Source organism: Bos indicus x Bos taurus, chromosome 5, assembly GCF_003369695.1.
Source record: "Bos indicus x Bos taurus breed Angus x Brahman F1 hybrid chromosome 5, Bos_hybrid_MaternalHap_v2.0, whole genome shotgun sequence".
Taxonomy (NCBI): domain Eukaryota; kingdom Metazoa; phylum Chordata; class Mammalia; order Artiodactyla; family Bovidae; genus Bos; species Bos indicus x Bos taurus.
Genome location: NC_040080.1, coordinates 20,005,652 through 20,027,175, shown reverse-complemented (window position 1 = coordinate 20,027,175; position 21,524 = coordinate 20,005,652). Strand labels below are relative to the sequence as shown.

The window sequence follows — 21,524 nt, the reverse complement described above, 5'->3', positions numbered from 1 at the left end:
AAAAATTCTGTTTCTCTTATCTCTGGGTCGCTTTTGGGCCATGGCCATCTCTCCTGGACATGGACCTTTTGTGAGAGATTTTGGCAATAGGGGAGGTGAGGTACAGTGGATTTTACATGTTGATTCTGTGATAAATTTAAGTTTTTCTTTTAATGCTTCCTTGAAATTGAGATTATGACATTTCTATTTACAGATACAGATCTCCGAAAGATACGCCTAGCAATTATATCTCCTGTTACACCTACCAAGCTTTGCTGCTGCATCCTGATTATTTTTATACTTGTAGCTCTAAATGTGGTGACATTTTCCACTCTTCTGGCAGGTGAGTTACCTGTTCTCCAAACCTTACCATGTTCTTTGCACATTCACATTGTCAATAAATATTTATTGAGCTCCATTATGTGCCAGGGTGTGTGATATATTTGAGGTATATCAGTGAAGAAAACATAAAAAATTCCCAGGGAACTCCTATTCTATTAATAGCAGGAAGATGCAGATATTCTAATATAAGGTAACAGATTGACATGAATATAAGTGTCCAGCATAAGCCTCCTTGACAAGATGACTTTTCAGCAAACTTGAAGGAGATGAAGGAGCCATGTGGCTACGTGCAGAAAGCATTCCAGATGATGAAACAAGTAGAATGAAAGGAAAAATCTCCTGGTAGGTTTGGGGAACAGCATGGAGGCTTCTATAGCTGAAGCAAGGCGGGAATGAGGAAGAGTAATGGGCTGGGGGTCAGGGAGGTCACAGCCTAATGAGGCAGGTAAAGACTTGAGCTTTTAATCTGAGTGCAGTAGGGGGTATCAAGAAAAGGGAAATTGTAGGAGAGGAATGCCATGATCTAAATTTCATTAGAATAAAATCATTTTGACTGTTGGAAGAAAAGTTAGACTTTGGGAACACCTACTAGAGTAACCTTACAGAAATCCACACCAGAGGGGACTATGGCTTGGCCCTGGTGATAACAGTGGAGGTGGGACCTGGTGGCACAATCTATCTCGAAAGTTGAACCAACAGTATTTCCTATAAGATTGGATAAGGGAGGAAAAAGTGAGGTTATGAAGGAAAAACACTTATTCTTCCCATAGCCTATACTCTGATATCTTGCTGGTTTCAGAGCATCTAACAAGGGCCCAAATATTTTTATACATATTTAACAGAAATACATATAAAGGAGCATTTCCAGAGACACTGGAAATACTACATCATATTTTGGTACTAAAATCAATAGTTGAACTATGCCATGTTTTGTCTACTAGAAGGTTTTATACCCGTAAGAGATGTAGCATAGTAAAATCTAGGAAAGGTAAGGAGTTTGCCCTTCTTTTGTCAAGAGTAAGAAGGACTGATATTAAGGAAGATGTGGGGAAAAGGAAATCTGTATGATGCTAAGAAAGCGTACTACAGGAATTAAATGCTACAGATATTGATTTCCTTAAAACCACTACTCTCCATGGACCCCTGAGAAGTGAGATGCACAGATTCTCTGCTTGAAGATCAGTGGACTGATGGCTTTTGTGCCTGAGATAAGACTGTTAGTGATGACTGGGAGGCAACAATCAAATATACAATATGTACTTTAAGACTGACCTCAAGGAAAAAGTCACCATATAAAAAATATATATTCATATGTTAGTTTTCACAGAACATTCTTTCCAAGGCAAATTCTCAATCTAATAAAATCATTTAGGAAAAAACAACTACCACAAGCTTTTGTGCCTGAGATAAGTCTGTTAGTGATGACTCTGGGGGGCAAAAATCAAATGTAAAATATGTACTTCAAGACTGACCTCAGGGGAAAAAGTCACCATAAAAGAAAAAAAAAAAAAAAAATATATATATATATTCATATGTTAGTTTTCACAGAACATTCTTTCAAAGGCAAATTCTCAATCTAATGAGATCATTTATTAGATTACTACACTAAGCTAGTGGTTCCTACACTCAGCAAGTGACCACAGATCTCAATATTGCATTTTCCAAGAAACCAAAAAAAGAAAAAAGATCTCAGAAAAGTCTGCTCTTTTGGCAAGCAGCAAAGTACAATCACTTTTCCACACACTAAGTAGCAGTCGGTGTTTTATAAATGGTGAAAGCTGGTAGCATTTCATGAGGCATTAGAAATATTAGTTGGAAGTTCATTCAGTTCAGTTCAGTTCAGTCACTCAGTCGTGTTCGACTCTTTGTGAGCCCATGAATCGCAGCACGCCAGGCCTCCCTGTCCATCACCAACTCCTGGAGTTCACTCAGACTCACGTCCATCGAGTCAGTGATTCCATCCAGCCATCTCATCCTCTGTCGTCCCCTTCTCCTCCTGCCCCCAGTCCCTCCCAGCATCACAGTCTTTTCCCATGAGTCAACTCTTCGCATGAGGTGGCCAAACTACTGGAGTTTCAGCTTCAGCATCATTCCTTCCAAAGAACACCCAGGACTGATCTCCTTTAGGATGGACTGGTTGGATCTCCTTGCAGTCCAAGGGACTCTCAAGAGTCTTCTCCAAACCACAGTTCAAAAGCATCAATTCTTTGGCTCTCAGCTTTCTTCACAGTCCAACTCTCACATCCATACATGACCACTGGAAAAACCATAGCCTTGACTAGATGGACCTTTGTTGGCAAAGTAATGTTCATTACAGCTCAGCAATTCTGCATATAACCCAGAGTTGGGTGGCCTCCATAGAGAGTGTTTAGTACATAGACAAGCACCTGAGAATATGACTCTGGAAGCAAAATAATATGAAATTGTGTAATGTATGGTGCCAAAATACATATAAAGTAAAACTGCATTCTGATACACAAACACATTGGGCATGGAAGACATTTCTAACAATCTGTCTGCCTATGGAAAGTAGGTCCTGTTCAGATTTTAAGAAAAACAAAATGCTGTTTGCACAGCCATAAAAGTACAAGAGTCTAGTTTATATTTGGCCATGTTTTTCTTCAAACTCCTCATTTTGGATTTTAGTTTTGTTGTACCTACATATATGAATACATGTGTGTATATGTGTACAAACATACATATGTTATATTAAAAAAAAAAAAGACCAACCTCAAAATGATAAGTGGAGTAATAGGTAAAAGGGATGAGAAATTTGTTTGTTATGCTTCACTGCATCTGTCCAACTTTTAGTGAGAACCAGAGAGCTGGTTCCACAAATCTATATGTAATGAATGGTACCAACGTACATATAAAGAAAAACTATTCTTTGGGAAAAACAAAGGAGTTTAGACTTGGAAGACATTTCTAAGAATCTGTCTACCTATAGACAGTAGCCCCTGTTCAGATTTTGAGAAAAAAAAAATGCTATTAGCCAAGGTCATAAAAGCACAAGAGTCTAGTTGTTCTTTGGCATGCTTTTCTTCAAACCCCTCATTTTGGAATTTAGTTATACTGTACCTACATATACATGTACACCCGTGTATCTATGTATATATACATATGTAAAAAAAGACTGACCTCAGGGTGGTAAGTGTAAAAATAGATAAAATGGATGGGAAAATTTATTTGTTATGCTTCACTGTGTCTGTCCAACTTTTAGTGAGAAGCAGAGAGACAGACTTACAAGTTCTGTACGTCACCTGCCCAAAAGGATGGATTGGATTTGGGAATAAGTGTTTTTATTTTTCTGAAGAGTCAGAGAATTGGACATTGAGTCAGATATCCTGTACTTCACTGGAAGCTGTTCTTGCTCAGTTTGAAACTGAGGAGGAGCTGGTAAGGAATATTTTTGGATCATGTTCTTTGTTAAATACTTAGCCCCTGAGAAGGATATAGGCCACACAGGGTGACAGCTGAAAGAAGAGGAAGGCTCCCATTCCATGCAGACTTGGGGGCTTAGAGTGCATATTGGTGCCTGATATTTCTTGGGTATGTTCTCTGCCTGGAACTCTGTGAGACGATTTGGACACATTCTGTCATGTAATCCTCATAGTTAATCTTCAAATTAGATATATTGTTCCCATTGTAAAAAAGAAGTATGGTAATCATGTAATTTATCATCCAAGTTGGGACATTTTGGGGAGTGAAAGGGACAATATTATGTTGGAACCACAGGCATAACCTGGGACTTTCCCAGTCAAATTGAGATGTGTGATCACTTTAATGTAATTTAGGATCAGAGACATTTGAGTGACTTAAGCTGAGAACTGGGGGCTAGTCTTCTCCCTTCAATGTCTAAGCTTCTCAATCTTACCAGGCTGTCATCCAAAGAGAGAAGGCTGGGGGGAAGAGGTCTCAAGAGTAAAATGAAGGAGACATATGTTTTTGCTTTTGGTGTTTTATAATAGAACTTTCTCAAAAGATACAAAGGCCCTTCTGACCATTGGATTGGCCTTAGCAGAGAATCATCACATCATGCTTGGAAGTGGACAGACAACTCTAAATATAATGCCTCGTAAGTTTTTAGACTGCCTTCTATTCTGTGTGGTTATGGGTGTGATTTGTATTTATGGGGAGGTAAATTTAATATCATGGAAAGTTTGCTGCACTATGAGGTATAAAATAGAAATCCTTTGTATGCTCTTCTGTTTATTATCTGTGCCTTTGGGAAAACTTTATGTATCATGTTTTTAATTGAAATCTTTAGCATGATGATGACATTGGACATAGTTCTTCCACTTTCACCCACTGACTTAAACTGTGCTGAAAACCGTATTTAGAATGTAGAGAGAGCAGCTGAGGTACTCTGGGATCCTCCTGTCTTGGAAAGCCACCGAAGAGTTGGTACCCACAGACCCTCAGTCCACTCTGCCCGCTGCCCTGTCCATTCCTGAAAGGAAGGTCATCAAAGAACCAATACGAATCCCTCCTGTGATAATTTATCCCTGGAAGGAACTTAGTAACACATCTTGGGTTGTGAACACTTCAGTGGGAATGTGTTAAATGTAACCATTACTTTGGAGCATATAGAATATAAGGGGCAATCACTTCCCTCAATCAAAGCTAAGCCCATTTAAGAACTTACTAGTAAGCACATATGTTTATTTTCACACATGTATGAAACAGGTCAGGAGAACACTGAAAATCATGTTCCCTGAAAGCTAATTAAAATAATCAGTAAACGATCAAAAATAAGAATAGAAAAGAGTTTTATTTGAGCCAAGTTGAGGACTAGCCCAGAAGCCCACTTCCCAGATTTACTCTGAGAAACTGCTTCAGAGAAACAGGGTTTCTGGCTCTGTTTTATATCTGGTCAGAAAAGAGAACATTAAGCAAGTCAGAGTTACATTCCTTCAAGGTTTTGCTTAAAAAAAAAAAAAAAAAGAATAGACCAGCCAGTACATGGTGGGTCAATACGGCATTGGCACCTGGGAAGGGAGTCTTATCATCGAAGCAGGACCAGCGTTGGTGTCTCAAGAAGAGGGACATTTAAACTTTATTTTTACTTTGGACATTCTTTACTTCTGGTCAGTGTGCCCTTTTGTGTAATAATTAAAGTAGATGTACAGCGGATGTTTATTATGGCACAGACAGACTATTTTATAGCATAAAATTCAAGTTAAGTCATGTATAAGCCAGAATGACTTACCGATATTTCAGTATGTGACAGTTTCTTTTATCACCACCCATGGCAGCAGTTCACTTGGCTACAACAGCGAGCCCTAGTTAAATACCTAGTCAACAACATAACTGAATTTGGGATGGATGATAATAATCTTCCAATTTTCCAGCAGCGACTTTCAGAATATAAAAGGAACTGAATACAGAAATGGTGTATATTTACTCAGAAGCCTTATGAACATCAGATTCTCATTTTTCTCTTGTCCACATTAAAAATACCTGGAGTGGGGGTGCTAAAGATTGTAGAGGAGAAATAAATGTAGATGTCCAGCCTATGTTTTTTTAACATTTTCATGTTTGGTTTTAGGTTCATCATCACAGGAGATGGGGAACGTGGCTACCTGAATGACCTTGGAATTAGCAGTGCCAGAAGCTATACAGATAGAAAATGGATTTGCAGCAAACAAATAACGTCTCCATGTCCTTAAATTCTTCAAGGCATTTTTAGGGAGCTGGCTCAGAAGTTATTGGGAAGATCCCCTGGAGAAGGAAATGGCAACCCACTCCAATATTCTTGCCTGGAGAATCCCATGGAGGAAGGAGCCTGGTAGGCTACAGTCCATGGGGTCACAGAGTCAGACTCGACTGAGCTACTTCACTTTCACTTTCACTTTCATCCCTAAGAGATGCATTAAAAACTGTTTGTATATAAACATTTATAATAAAATTTTATTATTTTTATTATAAATATTTATGTATATATTATAAACAGTTGCTCTATTGCTTGCTCTGCCAGAAATATCAGCAATATATATTTATAGTGTTTGTTAACCACACAGAAGCAAGCTATACTTGAATGAGATGTGGATTTGGAAGAGTGAGATTCTAAGTTAAGTAGGTGTTAAATAATATGAGTTGATATTTATGTTTTGAACCCATAAATATGAAAGAATTCCCTTTTTTCCATACAAACAGCACTTTATTAGCACATGTGAGACTATAAAAATGACTATGATAGCTGAAACTATGCACAATTATTTTAATAACAAATGAGAAATGTTACCATTGGTTAACACATTCAAAATTCGCTTACTGTCAGTTCCAAATGTACATGGTCACTTTTTTTGGACTTCCCTGGTGGCACAGTGGATAAAAATCTGCCTGCCAATGCAGTGGACACGGGCTCCAACCCTGGTCCAGAAAGATTCTATGCACCACAGAGCAGCTAGGCTCTTGTGTCACAGCTACTGAGCCTGCTCTCCAGAGCCCGTGAGCCACAACTATGAGCCCGAGTGCAGCAGCTACTGAAGCCTCACGCCTAGAGCCTGTGCTCCACTGCAGGAGACGGCACCACAGTGAGAAAGCCACACACTGCAGTGATGGCCCAGTGCCGCCAAAAACTAATAATTAATTAAATTAAGAAAACAAATCTATAGAGAAGTTTTTAACACTACTAAGACTAGGGAATTCCCTGGTGGCCCAGTGGCTGAGACTCTGCTGCCAGTGCAAGGGGACTGCTGGATCCCTGGTCAGGGAACTAGAACTTGCATCCCGCAAGCGAGAGGTCCCACTTGCGGCAACTAAAGATTCCACATGCTGTACAACAAAGTGAATCCGATGTACCTCATGTGGAATCTTTAGTTGTGGCATGTGGGATTTTGCTCCAATAATAATAATAAATTATCCATTTACTTCAATAAGTAGGAAACGAAAGAAATCATATAATTGGGGGAAAAAAAAAAAACAACTAGGTTTTACATACGAAAATGAATATCAAAGATCCCACATGCTGCAACTAAGATCTGGGGCAGCCAAAAAATTTAAAAGATTACTAAGACTAATATTACTTTAAACTCTGTATTTTAAGGCATTAGAAATACTGTAAAGGTGCCTTTTACACTTTAATTCTCAGTGTTTCTGTTTTAAATTACAGTGTGCTAAGTAAACATACCTATAAACAAATTCCAATCTGTTTTTTACACTTTATTGGATTTTTAAAATCCTGCTTTCACCCCATTTAAATCACAAATAGTGAATTACCTCCACTCATTACCCAAGTGATACCCAGTCTCACAAATGTTTATGTATGATTGAGTTTTAGAAGCAGAATGTACATAATACACTAACATAGCTTTAGACAAACATTTCCATAAGAAAAATGCATTGGTTAGCTCAAGGTTTGAGAAAAGTTAAGTTCAGGTGGAGCCAGGTGTTGTCATGGCAACACAGAATTTTAAGGAAACCTCCTTTTAAATTTATATAGAGAAGGGGAAGAAATCTAACACTTGTTTGTTTTCTCCTGCCGCTTAAGAGAGAGTTAAAAAATGTCTGACACTTGCAGCCTATTTCCTCTGTTTGGAGACCCCTGGCCTTCCTGCCTGCTACCCTCTCATTGTGACCTTTATAAATTACTTCAAAGCAGAGGTACTTCACATGAAAAATAAATCGATCACCAGTTTCACTGGCTAGTTTAAAGATTCAAATGAGGTAACAGCTGAAAGTTTCTTGTTACTCTATTTGACTCTTTAAATATTTAATACATAATTTTCTTTCATCATTGCTCTATGGAAATGAAAGTAAAAATAGCTCCAATAGCATTTTGTGTTATTTTTTTGTGATGGGTGTTAGATTAGCATTTAATTTGTATATGTGTGTGTGTGTGTTGTATGTTCAATTGTTCAAGTACCATTTTTTTAAAAAGACTACTTTTTCTCTGTTGTATTTGTTTTTTTTTTTAATTTTATTTTTATTTATTTTATTTTATTTTTTAACCTTACAATATTGTATTGGTTTTGCCATATATCAACATGAAGGAGGAGGGTTCAGGATGGGGAACACGTGTATACCTGGGCGGATTCATGTTGATATCCGTTGTATTTGTTATAGCCATGCGTCTGGGAAACAAACTTACTCAGAAGGACAATGCAGATAGTGGAGTGCAGTTTATTACACCTGCAGGCCCAAGGCAGAGTCTCCTCTTAGCCAAGGACCCCGATCAGTTTTTGTGAAAACCTTACATACCCTAAGTGTACGTGCTCAAACCCACCTCCCCAGATTCCTTGAAACTAGTCAGGACAAGATAAAAGAGAGATAAGATCAAAGTTAACCCATGATTCATGTGTCATAAGCCTAGATAGTTAAACAGTGAACATTTATCAATAGGCCTGTGGTCGTATCCCGATAAGCATAATAGGATTTATGACTTTGTTCTGTTACAGAGATAATTAGCATAGTCTTTTAGATGATGGAGAGTCTAGGTACAAGTCCTGAGGCTCCTTCATCCGGGGTCTGGTTTTCCATCGGTATATCGTTTCCATAGATACTGGGCATATAGCTCAAAGTCCACAGTCCAGCCCAAGATGGAGTCCTGCTTTCAAGATGGAGCCTGTTCTGTTTCCTCCTTCATATTGCCTTTGCTCTTTGGTCCAAGTTCAGTCGACTGCATTTATGAGGGTCTATTTCTGGTCTCTCTATTCTGTCCCATTGATCTGTTTGTCTTATTTCAGCACACTAACTTGCTTACTGTAGCTAGATAGTAAGGCTTGACATTGAATAGGGTCCATTCCCCAATTTTCTTCTTCAATATTGGGTTGGCTATTCTGGGTATTATGACTCTTCATATAAACTTTGGAATTATTTTGCCAAAATCTATAAAATGACTTGCTGCATTTTTATTGTGAGTATATTGAACCTATAGATGATGTTGTAAAGAACTGACATCTTGAAAATATTCTGTTTTCCTATCTACAGACATGGTGTATCAGCTGATTTAAATTCTTTGATTTTGTTTACCTGAGTTCTGTACTTTTCTTCATATGGAACTTGTACACATTTTGTTGGATTTGTACCTAAGCATTTCATTTTTTTAGAGTACTGTTATAAATAAATGATATTTTGTTCCTAATTCCACATTTTGCTTGCCAATGTTGGTGTCATAGAAGTCAGTTGACTGGGATATTCTCTTTACATTCTTGGACAGAAAGCTACTCAGTCTCAAATGCAACTCAAAGTCATGACTCTCTACTCGCATGTGCTCGCATGGTTTTTCTTTCTGGTATTACTACCCTCATAGTAGCATAAACTATTGTTGACTGAAAATATGCACAACCTATAAGTTGGGAATTATGTTTTCTTCAACAGACTTACCGAGGACTATAGCCCATGATTATCGTCCACTTAGATAGCTAAGGGGACTGTTCCCAAGGGGTAAGTTGTAAGGCAGGAGCTAGAATATATAGGAGCTTCTGCTGAGAAAACACCCATGTAATTGAACATCATCAATATTCCATTGTATGCATGCACAGTGTTTTAAACTTTTGTTCATTAAAACCTTTGTCTTTGTTCTTAGTGGCCCCAGAAGTTTGAAGGATACTAGGTCCAATCAGAATTATCATATGCTGGGCCTCCTTAGTTCTCTGAGACAGGCAAATTGGAAACCAGATTCTTGGGTAACAGACTAAAAAGTTGTGGTGCAAGTTGTGTGGTCCAACTTCTTCTAATGAGAAGCTGGAAGTGGACATTATTATCTCTTCTTTCTGCTCTGAGATGAAGGAAGGAGTGATATAAAGTGCTTTCAGAGTGCTCATTTAAAACCACCCCTTTGCCATATGAGCCAGTGATCCCACACCTGGGCATATGTTCAAAGAAAGCAGTAATTTGAAAAGATACATGCATCCCAATGTTCATAGCAGCGCTATTTACAATACTCAAAATATGGAAGCAATCTAAATGTCCAGCAACAGACAAATGGATTAAGAAGATGTGGTACGTACTTAACAATGGAATATTACTCAGCTATAAAAAGGAATGAAATAATGCCCTTTGCAGCAACATGGGTGTGTCATGGGAGTGTGTAATTTCCTTGGTTCTGTCTCATCACAACAAAAATTTGAAGTGACGGATGTTAAAGCCCTTGGACAGACCGTGTCACAGCTCTTGGACAGATCAATGTTATAGATCTCAGAGGAATCAGTGTTACAGCTCCATGTTACAGCTCAGTTTTATTAGAAAATAAAAGAAAAATACATCCTCGAGGTGTGAGTGCATGCCAACCCAAAAGACACAAAGAGAAGAGAGCAAGGGACACCATGCCCTTTAGCTCCTCTTTTTTATATGTTTTTCCTACCCCCTGTCCACCCTGGGTCTGCCCTATGTAAATTGGGCTAGCCAGGAGTGCTGTTTTTTCTACCTGATGTCCTCACTCCGGTCTTCGGACCTTCCTTTGTTCTATTTTTGCGGGTTTTTCCCTTTCTTGTCTTTTAGCCACCTCCATTCTGGACTCCCTTTTCCTATTCTAACTACCTAACAGATGGACTTAGAGATTGTCATACTAAGTGAAGTAAGTCAGACAGAGAGAAACAAATATATGATATCACTTATATGTGGAATCTAAAAAAAAATTAAAAATGAATTTATTTATTATACAAAAGAGAAATAGATCCATAGACACAGAAAACAAACATATGGTTACCAAAAGGGAGATTAAGGGAGGGATAAATTAAGAGATTGGGATTAATATATGCATATTGCTCAATATAAAATAATCATCAAGGACCTACTGTATAGCACAGGAAACTGTACTTAATATTTTGTGATAACATATGACAGAAAAGAATCTAATATATATATATGCATATGTATACTAGATATATATATATATATATAACTGAATCACTATACTGTACACACACAGCATTGTAAATCAACTATATCTTAATTAAAAAAAAAACAACACTGTAAATCAACTATACCTCAATTAAAAAAAAAAAAAAAAAAAGGCCCCTTATTCTTTGTAGTCCTCAGGAAAAGAGGTATGCCTAGCCCCTTAGGTAGCACCTGGAAAAACTGAGATACTAGATATGGAGTCCAAACTTTTTGCTCCTCAGGGAGAATCTTGGAGCAGGACTTACTCTCCTGATTTTATGTTGAGGTGAAGGGGATGGGGAGTGTGGTGGAAAAGTGTTGTCAGCTTTTCCTACTAGTTTTGATGTGGTTAGTTTCACAATTACTCTGCCTCTTGAACAGTTTCTGGATTTCTCACAGAAGAATTCATCCATGTGTGACTGTTGAACTTGTGTATTTTAGTAGGAAAAACAGTCCAGAACCTATTTTGCCATCAAGTTGGTCACAGTGTCTTTTAATACTAAGCATGCATCTTTGTAATAGTCAAACCTATGAAGAACCAGAAGTCATAAGATGGGTGTAAACAAACATTGTATCAGATCAGATCAGATCAGATCTGTCACTCAGTCGTGTCCGACTCTTTGCGACCCCATGATTCGCAGCACGCCAGGCCTCCCTGTCCATCACCAACTCCCAGAGTTCACTCAGACTCATGCCCATCGAGTCATTGATGCCATCCAGCCATCTCATCCTCTGTCGTCCCCTTCTCCTCCTGCCCCCAGTCCCTCCCAGCATCAGAGTCTTTTCCAATGAGTCAGCTCTTCGCATGAGGTGGCCAAAGTACTGGAGTTTCGGCTTTAGCATCATTCCTTCCAAAGAAATCCCAGGGCTGATCTCCTTCAGAATGGACTGGTTGGACCTCCTTGCAGTCCAAGGGATTCTCAAGAGTCTTCTCCAATACCACAGTTCAAAAGCATCAATTCTTCGGCGCTCAGCCTTCTTCACAGTCCAACTCTCACATCCATACATGACCACAGGAAAAACCATAGCCTTGACTAGACAAGCCTTTGTTGGCAAAGTAATGTCTCTGCTTTTGAATATGCTATCTAGGTTGGTCATAACTTTCCTTCCAAGGAGTAAGCGTCTTTTAATTTCATGGCTGCAGTTACCATCTGCAGTGATTTTGGAGCCCAGAAAAATAGTCTGACAAACATTGTAACAGCCATACAAAGGCTTACAACTCAGCAATCAAAAGGAATGGGCAGTTGATACATGGAACAATTTGATTGAAGCAATGAAAAAAGAAAAGCTAGTCACACAATTTTACACATTGTTTGATTCCATTTTTTATAACATTATTGCAATGACAAATTTATAGAGATAAAGAACAACAGCTAAGGACGATGATAAGAGAGGAAAGAGGAGTGTGGCGATGAAAGAGCTACAGGCTGTATCTATGTGGTGATGGAATCATTCTGTATCTCCACCATGTCAGTGTCCACATCTTAGCTGTGATTTCACACTTTAGTTTTTAAGATGCTACCATGGGGTCCACTAGGTAAAAGGGACCTAATATTTTCTGTAATATTTCTTACAACTGAGTGTGAGTCTGTAATGATCTGAAAAGTTTTTTTGAAGCTTAATTTAAAAAAATGTAGGTATAATAAAAAACAATTGAGGTTCAACCGCTCACTGCTCCAAAAATCAATACTCGAGGGAAGCAAATACTGGTAGAAAGGAAATTTGCTTTTAATCAGAATGCTGTAAATCTGGAGAGACGGTAGACTCAGTGTCCCTGAGAACCACCTCCAAGATTCTGCTCAGCTCTGAAATATTTTAAAGGGAAAAGGGAAGTAATGTCAGTTAATCCTTGAAATAAGGGGTCAGAGTCATCACTATCCTCCAGTGTGTGGGCTTGTTGGCTTCTTGGCTGCTTGTGACCTTTCTTTCTAAGATATCTTGTTTACACTCTTCATGAGATTACAGAAACTAGGGAAAGAGGTAAGATCATCTGTTAATTGGAAGCTAATGGTTTGAAGACAGAGATAAAACAAGGGGGCCTTAGGCATGCAAGGTGCTCTTTGCAGAAAACAGATCTCAGCAGTGAGAAATGGAGTATTTCCTGCCATGCCAGTAAACAAGGATCTCACAGGCCTCAGTAGTTGCCGCCCTCTGATGTTAGCCTGTGAGAGCTAGGGAAACACAGGAAGGAGAAGAATACCTGCTATCTATCAACCATCAGACCACAGCCACTACCCTATGGTGAGCCCTGAGGGAAACTTTAGATGTGAAAACACAGAATATTGGCCCCAGATAGGTGAGGTGGATAGGAAAGGAATGATTTCAGTGAACCCAACTCTTGCATCTTCCAGTATGTAGAAAAGTGCTAAATCCCTTAACATCGGATATCTGGCTTTCTTTAATGAACAATAAAATCTTTTGATTTCAGACTTCCTGCCCTTTGTTGCAAACCTTCTGTATAACCTGGTTCTTCCCTTTCACCTCCTCAGAGCAGTTCTCTCAAGGCTACTTGAGAAGTTGCCTCCCAGGCCTAAAGTCCTAAAAATTCCCATCAAATAAAACACAACTCTCAACTTTTAGGTTGTGAATATATTTTAAAGTCGACAGCAGGGGGCTCTTTTCCTTGTCATTAGAAAAACTGTATTGTAAATGACTTTTAATCAGATACCCCCATGCTCTACTCATCTCTGACCCTTGAGCACACCTTACAAATATTTTAATCATACAGCAACTTGGCTAACTTGCTAGTTCTTTTCATAGATTAAAGAAGTAGGAATTGAGAATAAGTAATTAACAGATGATCAGATCTCATCCCTAGCTTTTTCTTCAGCGATCTTGATGGGGACAGAGTAAATAGCTAATCCCACTAGGGGATTATAAATTAAAAAAAAAAAAAAGTATGAGAGACCCCTGTAAGTTAAAGCTAATGGTGTGAAGGATCCTGTAAGTTAAGGATCACTTAAGAAAATAGATTTGCTCAACCAGAAAACCAGCAGGTTTGCTTAGCACCAAAACCATGAAGTATGCCCCGAAACAATAAAAGAATGGTGGCACAAAACCCACATCCTGCCCAGTGAACTCCTTAAGTTAATGACTCCTAGAATATGCTTTCTACACACATTAAAAAAAAACAAAACAATAATTTATGTAAAGGTGACATTTCAAAGCAAAGATCCTTATTGTATTGAGGCCTGAAATAGTTCCTTAGTGCCATGACAATCCTGGTTTGATCATTTAGGGACAAGAAAACTCCCCAGACCAACCTGAAGGAGATGCTGATAATGGAAGCATGATGTCTACTCAGAAATGAGGAAGAAAGTGATTTTGCCCCTCCCCACTTTCCCTTTGATTATAAAACGGTGGCTGATTTAGTTCTTGTTGCAGAATCCTCTCACCCACCTGTTTCTAAGCCTCACAAATGTCCTGTTCTAAGAAATCACCTCTTATCTATCGCTTTGCCTCTCGCTGAATTTTTTCTGTGCCTAAACATAAATGAACAGAGTTCTTCAGAGCACCCCGCCCTCCCAAAATGCCACCCAAGAGTTTCAGTCTCCCAGATAAGCCATGTGAACAAGATAGAGGAAGGAGTCTAGAGGAAGACTGCCAGGAGGCCACAAGCCTGCATGCAGTGGGGGGTGGCGGTTCCCCTGTCTCAACAAGAAACTGAGATCACTTCCTCCCTTTTCTTTACAACTTTCAGGGCCAAGAAGAATCTTCGGAGGTGGTTCTGGGGGGACATTGAGTCTACCATCTTCTCGGGTTGCCGGCTTTCTGATTAAAGACAGCTTGTCTTTCCACAAATGTTCATAAGTTTGACTTGGTAAGCCATGAGCAGCTGGGCCCAATTCAATTGGTAACTTGTAGAGAGCTCTTTCCTGCGAAGAACTCTTTCCTGCCAAAAGCTGCTTACAATAAAAGCTAGATTAGATGAAGGAAAAAACCAATTCATCCCTTCCATGCACATGGAGTTAGAATCCACTACATCATTTGCACAGTCAAGTGCAAAATAAAAAGGGTGGAGTGCTTTGTTTAAATTTGTTAATAATTTTAAGATATCAATGGTAGGGCATTTAGTCAAGTATGAAGCCCCTTTTCAGAATGGAAAAGTGTGCTCCCAGATGGTCTGCATGTCCACATAGCTGATGGTGCACACAGAATCATTTTTAGTTACCATTCACCACTGACTGTGCACACTTTATATTCTTGCTTCTTGAAGAGGGTACTTTCCTCTGCTGAGCTACCTAACAGGAGTTGCTTTGATTATTGGGTTTCACTCGTTTCTCTCAGATATTTTTCACGATGCACAAGGACAAAATATACTTTTCTCCTACCATTGAAGAAACAGTCGCATTCAGAATATTTAAACTCAGTCACTGGCCAATTAGAAGAGTCAATGGTCAGTGTTCTACACTTGGGGGTTACAGCTTTATCTTGAAGAAGGAATTCATCGGGCCTGGACTCCATCTTAGGCCTGTTCATGTTGATCATGCTCGGCCACCTCTCCAACAGACTCTGAACTCTGTGTTTAGTGTCTATGAAAATGACAACAGAAGGATAAGATCCCCTCCAGACAGGGGAACCTTGAAGATCATATCTAGGTTATTCATCACCTAAGAGAAAATATACACTAATCACCCCTTCCTCCAGACAGGCCATAAATGTTTCTGTATCTATAGGAGTGTAACCTCGGGTTTATTGATTATTGGCTAATTGTTTGACTGAGCACATGAGCACATAGCACGTGAATGATGGGATTATTGGGATTGTATTATCCTTGGTTTATGTAAGTCTCAAGGAATTTGGAGTGGTGGGTTCAGACACGCACACTTGGGGTATAAAAGATTTTCACAAATGCTGGTCAGGGTCCTTGGCTAAGATGAGACTCTGCCTTGGGCTCGCTGGTGTAGTAAACTGCACTCCACTATCTGCATTGTCCTTCTGAGTGAGTTTGTTTCCTGGAATGCATGGCTACAACATTTGGTGCATTGGCCAGGAAACTCCTCACATTGAGGAGACAGGTCTCATTTGAGGCCACCCCAAGGCTTTGTGGCTTGAATCTCCTGGAGGGGTGAAGGTGCCTCGCCCCTCTGAAAGAATTTAGCCTTTCAATGCCTGGTTTCTTCGCTTTGGCAGGTAGTGAACAGCAGCAAGGGAACTGAGCACTCAGGTGAGGAGGAACCCACCTGGCAGGGTGGAAGAGGGGGCCTGATCACTCCCCTGGGAGGGACTAGAAGGGGCACGGACCCATAGGGGCCTGGAATAGGCAAGCAGCAGCGATTGCTTGGTACACAGGTCGACAAGCGTGCTAGGGTTTAGGAAGGAAATTTGTAAGGTCATTTAGGAGGTATGTCCACACCGTCTCAGGGAAAATTATTACCAGCGATCGCCAGGGGATTTTTAGGATAGGAAACTGGTCCTTGTATGCTCGTATTCTGCACTCCCCCAGAAGGTGTCCTGTCTGCTGTGAAATTCTTGACCCCCTCGGAATTGTTAGGCTAAAAGAAAGGGGATACGTAAATGAATATGAATTGGCTTTTCCAGAGATGGCTGGGACGTGGGATATTTAACCCATCTGTGTTTTCATCTGCGCCTGATCAAGCCCATCAAGGCAGAACGGACTTTAAGGGAGAAACAGTCTTGGACCACGTGGTGTTCTGGTTTGGCTGTGCTGACCGGCAGGTGAAGGCACGCCGATCCCCCTTCTCCTTCTGGGATCTGGCAGGTAAGGCTTTTCTCACCCCAATTGGGAAGGAGGCAGAATGGCAATTTAAGTGTCATTGAGTGGAAATATCAGAAGTACATAGGGTACTGAGAACTTCGTAGACAGAACGAAAAGGAAAAGTAGAAGGTCTGAGAAGGTAAGCGAGATGGGAGGAAGTGAATCTAAGACAACTGTATTGGAGCACATGATTAAAAAATTTAAGAATGGATTAGGAGGAGACTATGTGGTGAAGATGAAGCCTAACCGCCTCCATATACTCTGTAAGGTAGAATGGCCCTCTATGGGAGTAGGATGGCCATCAGAGGGCACCATGGACTTAAAAATAGTGAAAGCAGTCTATACAGTAGTCACAGGAGAGCCAGAACACCTGGATCAATATCCATATTGATCTCATGGCTAGGGTTAGCCCAAGACCCGCCTACTTGGACAAGGTTCTGTATCCAGAAAGGAAAGGGATAAATAATAATGGCACAAAAATTAACTGATGATAAAAAAGGAAATTCTACAGGATTTGGACGGGACGACGTGACCCCCGCTCCATACTGGATAATGACATGTCTGCTTCCCAGTGCTCCACCAGGACCGGAGGCCGCCTTAATGCCCAATCCAGGGCCAGGTGAAGTCCTGCAGCAGCCGCTGCTCCTCCACCAGCTCTCCCCTAGGTTGTACAGCCGCCACCTCGGAAGGCTCCAATCCCAGTGACAGAAGCCTCTGGCCAGCACTTCCAGGATCCGACTCCAGCCGAACCGCCCAAGCTATACCCGCCTCTCCCGGTGAGTACTGACAAGAAGGGGAGGGAGACGTTGGAATTAAGCAGAGACTGCGCTCTGGCAGAGAGCTGGAGGGAACGAAAGAGAACAGACAAGAGATTTACAATGCTAGCTGCTGCTCTGGGAAAGCTTATCTCGGGCCCTTCAGAAAACCTCATCTGCCCCAGGGACAGGACAGTCCTTCAACCATTCCCAAAGGAGGCTCCGGGCCCCGTTACAGCCAAACCAGTGTGCCTGGTACCAAGTTTTTGGCCACTGGAAGAATGAATGCACTAAGACAAGGAAGGAAGAGGAAGCTCCTGCAGTTGTGGAGCTTGTTGGCTTGGAAATTAAATAGGGCTTCCGGGGCTCAGAGGTATCAGGTCTCCGAGAGCCCATGATAACCTTAAAAGTGGGGGACCAAAACATTGACTTCATGGTGGATACAGGAGCAGAACTGTCAGTAGTAACAAAATCTGTGGCACCACTGTCCAAAAAGACTACCACTGTAGCTAGGGTATCAGGAGAAGAGATGATTAAATCATTTTGCCAGCCCAGAAAATGTCAGATGGGGTGGTGGGGGCGGGGCACCAAATGATTCATGAATTCTTCTACATTCCTGAGTGCCCAGTACCCCTGTTGGGAAGACACTTGCTCTCCAAACTGGGAGCACAAGTAACTTTCTCCCCTGAAGAGAGGCCCACCTTCTGGATGGATACTATGACTTATTTGCTCTCTCTCATTACCACCCCAAGATGAGTGGAGGTTGCATAAGCCTCCAAAGGAAGAATCAGGTGGGCCGGAAGAGCATAAGAGAGAGCTAACTCAATTATTCCCTGAGGTCTGGGCAGAAGACAAACCCCCTTCCCCACAGGCTGGCTAAACATATAGCCCCAGTGATAATAGAACTCAAACCAGGCACCATCCAGGTTAGAAAGTGCCAGTACTCGCTACTGATAGAGGCCTGGGCTGGCATACTGCCCCACATCAATAGATTGAAATAAGTGGGCATTCTAGTAGAGTGCCAGTGGGCTTGGAATACACTGATCCTGCCAGTCAAAAAGGAAGGAGGACAGGCCTATAGGCCTGAACATGATCTCAGGCTAGTCAACCAGGCTACTGTGACTTTACACTCCACTGTTCCAAACCCCTATACCTTACTTAGCCTCCTCCCACTGAGGACTAAAGTTTACACTCATCTAGATCTCAAGGATGCCCTGTTCTGTGTACACCTCGCCCCAGCGTCACAGCCCATCTTTGCCTTTGAATGGGAAGATCCAGTTGGGGGCACCAAACAACAGCTCATCTAGACTCCCTCACAAGGATTTAAGAACTCCCCAGCCATATTTGGGGAAGCCTTGGCTTCTGACCTGAACTCATTCCATCTGGAAGAGTATGGATGTTGGCTCCTACAATATGGAGATGACCTGCTGCTGGCTGCCAAGACCAAGGAAAAATGCTGGAAAGAGACAAAAACACTGCTCCAGCTGCTGATGGAAGCAGATTACCAGGTGTCAAAGAAGAAGGCACAGATCTTCAAGGAGGAGGTAAGGTATCTGGGGTTTGTTTTAAAGAAGGACACAAGGTTCCAGACCCTAGTTGGGTCCTATATACTGATGGCACTAGCCTGATAAAATGGCTGTCAGGTTAGCCAAAGTGGAAGGGGCCATCAAGACTGAAAAGGCATGGTGAGAATTGCCAAGTGGCAAATTATTGGTACCAGAGGAGCTGGCACACAATCTACTAAGCCAAACACACCAAGCAACCTACCTAGGCCATGCTGCCTGCTCACAGGTTAATGCTGCCTCTCAGGTATTCAGACAAAACCTCCAGGTATTTAGCTGAAAGGCATGCTGCCCTTTGAACACCTGGGAGTGGACTTCACTGAAATGAAACCTCACCAACACTACCATTACCTGCTGGTCATGGTATGTACATTCTCGGGATGGGTAGAAGCTTTTCCTACCTGGACTGAAAGAACATCAGAAGTAGCCCGCTGCCTGCTTAGGGTAATAGTTCCCAGATTTGGACTTCCTACCACGTTGGCTCAGACAATGACCCAGCTTTTGTAGCTGATTTAGTACAATACCAGGGTCCAGCCCCGGTAGGATCCAGGGATTCCCTCAGGAGGACAGCGTCGGCGATTAAAAGGATAGATAAGAGATAATGAAAGAATTTTGCAGTTAAGAAAATAGAGGAGAGAAAAGAGGCTGATATTCCTTGTTTTACGCAGAAAGCCAATAAAGCCCCAGCACGAGACTTGCTCTGTTCATGTAGGCCGCAGGCGCGCTCTCGAATCATGGAAGGTGCCCCACCTTAGGCACCTTCTTAAGTGGATCTTAGAAGCCCAGGCAGGAAAGTGAAAGCAGAGGGCCCCTGAGCTCCAAGGGATCAGCCTGAAAAGGAAAAGGAAAGAGAAAGAACAACATGGGGAGACCAAGCCTGATGAGCAAGGCCCACACTTTATTTTTCAAAGTAGTTTTTATACCTTAAGTTGTGCATAGAGGTTAATGGGGGAAGGGGTAGAGTCATGCAAGGTCAGCAGTCCTTGATCCTTATCAAAGCCAGGCTTTCTTTCTGCAAACTTATCATATGCACGTTTTAGGTGATTTACATCATCTTCTGACCAGGAGGCCTGTTAACATTTTATGACCCTTTCTTTAGAAAACTTATTTTTCTCTAAAGGTGATTATTCTAACGTCAGGCGCCACCCTCTGAAAACATTAGATAAAGTTGCATTCCTATAGGGCAAAAGTTTGGTGGGCTATAACAAGAAAAGAATTAACTCAAGGGTCCAAGGTTACAAACATTAAAGCTACTACTTACATTTCTATACACCAACTATATTAATCAATACACTCCCAGGGACACAGTAGGTAAGGGATATGGAAACTTGGCAGCAAGCATTAGCTCAAAAAAGAAATCATCTACTAGTTCTATTTTAACAATTTTAACTCTCTGAGAAGCTCTGCATTGTTAGAATATCTTATGCTTCCCGTGCCTCTCATGGTTGGGAGGCTATGAATCTGAACAAACCTGTCAGGCAAGCTAGAAAGTCATCAGAGGGGTTTGAATTGAAACACTCCTATTATACCCTTTTCATACTGTTCATGGGGTTCTCAAGGCAAGAATACTGAAGTGGTTTGCCATTCCCTTTTCCAGTGGACCACATTCTGTCAGATCTCTCCACCATGACCCACCCATCTTGGGTTGCCCCAAGGGCATGGCTTAGTTTCATTGAGTTAGACAAGGCTGTGGTCCTAGTGTGATTAGATTGACTAGTTTTCTGTGAGTATGGTTTCAGTGTGTTTGCCCTCTGATGCCCTCTTGCAACACTTACCGTCTTACTTGGGTTTCTCTTACCTTGGGCGTGGGGTATCTCTTCACGGCTGCTCCAGCAAAGCGCAGCCATTGCTCCTTACCTTGGATGAGGGGTATCTCCGCACTGCTGCCCTTCCTGACCTTCAATGTGGGATAGCTCCTCTAGGCCCTCCTGCACCCGCGCAGCTACGGCTCCTTGGACGTGGGGTTGGTCCTCCCGGCCACCGCCCCTGGCCTCGGGTGTGGGGTTGCTCCTCCTGGCCGCTGCCCCTGGCCTCGGGCTTAGGGGCGTAGGGTAGCTCCTCCCGGCCACCGCCCCTAACCTCGGATATGGGGTAACTCCTCTTGGCCGCCCCCCCTGACCTTGGATGCGGGGTGGCTCCTCACAGCCATTCCTGCACCGTCGCAGTCTGGTACTCTCGGCCGCTGCCCCTGACTTCGGACGTGGGGTAACTCCTCTTGGCCTCCGGCCTTCGGGCATGGGGTCCTCCTGGCTTGTGGCCCTGACTTCAGACGTGGGATGGCTCCTCTTGGCCGCACTGAGCGCGCCGGTCGCAGCCACCTGTGCTTAGCGTGCCGGTCACAGC

The 21,524-nt window shown here is 41.7% G+C and overlaps 1 protein-coding gene across 4 annotated transcripts in view; it reads left to right on the top strand.

Annotated features, from left to right (window-relative positions):
- The window catches only part of LOC113892444 (C-type lectin domain family 2 member H-like), a 33,613-nt gene extending 24,202 nt beyond the window's left edge, over positions 1 to 9,411 (top strand). For 3 of the 4 annotated variants that reach the window (XM_027541280.1, XM_027541281.1, XM_027541282.1), the window contains exons 3-6: positions 194 to 322; positions 3,542 to 3,717; positions 4,290 to 4,396; positions 5,870 to 8,197. In XM_027541280.1, coding sequence (XP_027397081.1) covers positions 194 to 322; positions 3,542 to 3,717; positions 4,290 to 4,396; positions 5,870 to 5,990 — 533 coding nt within the window. In that variant the 3' untranslated portion in view covers positions 5,991 to 8,197. Of the gene's footprint in view, positions 1 to 193; positions 323 to 3,541; positions 3,718 to 4,289; positions 4,397 to 5,869 lie in introns of all 4 variants that reach the window. The other variant, XM_027541279.1, reaches the window with a different exon arrangement.
- The last annotated feature ends 12,113 nt before the right edge of the window (positions 9,412 to 21,524 follow it).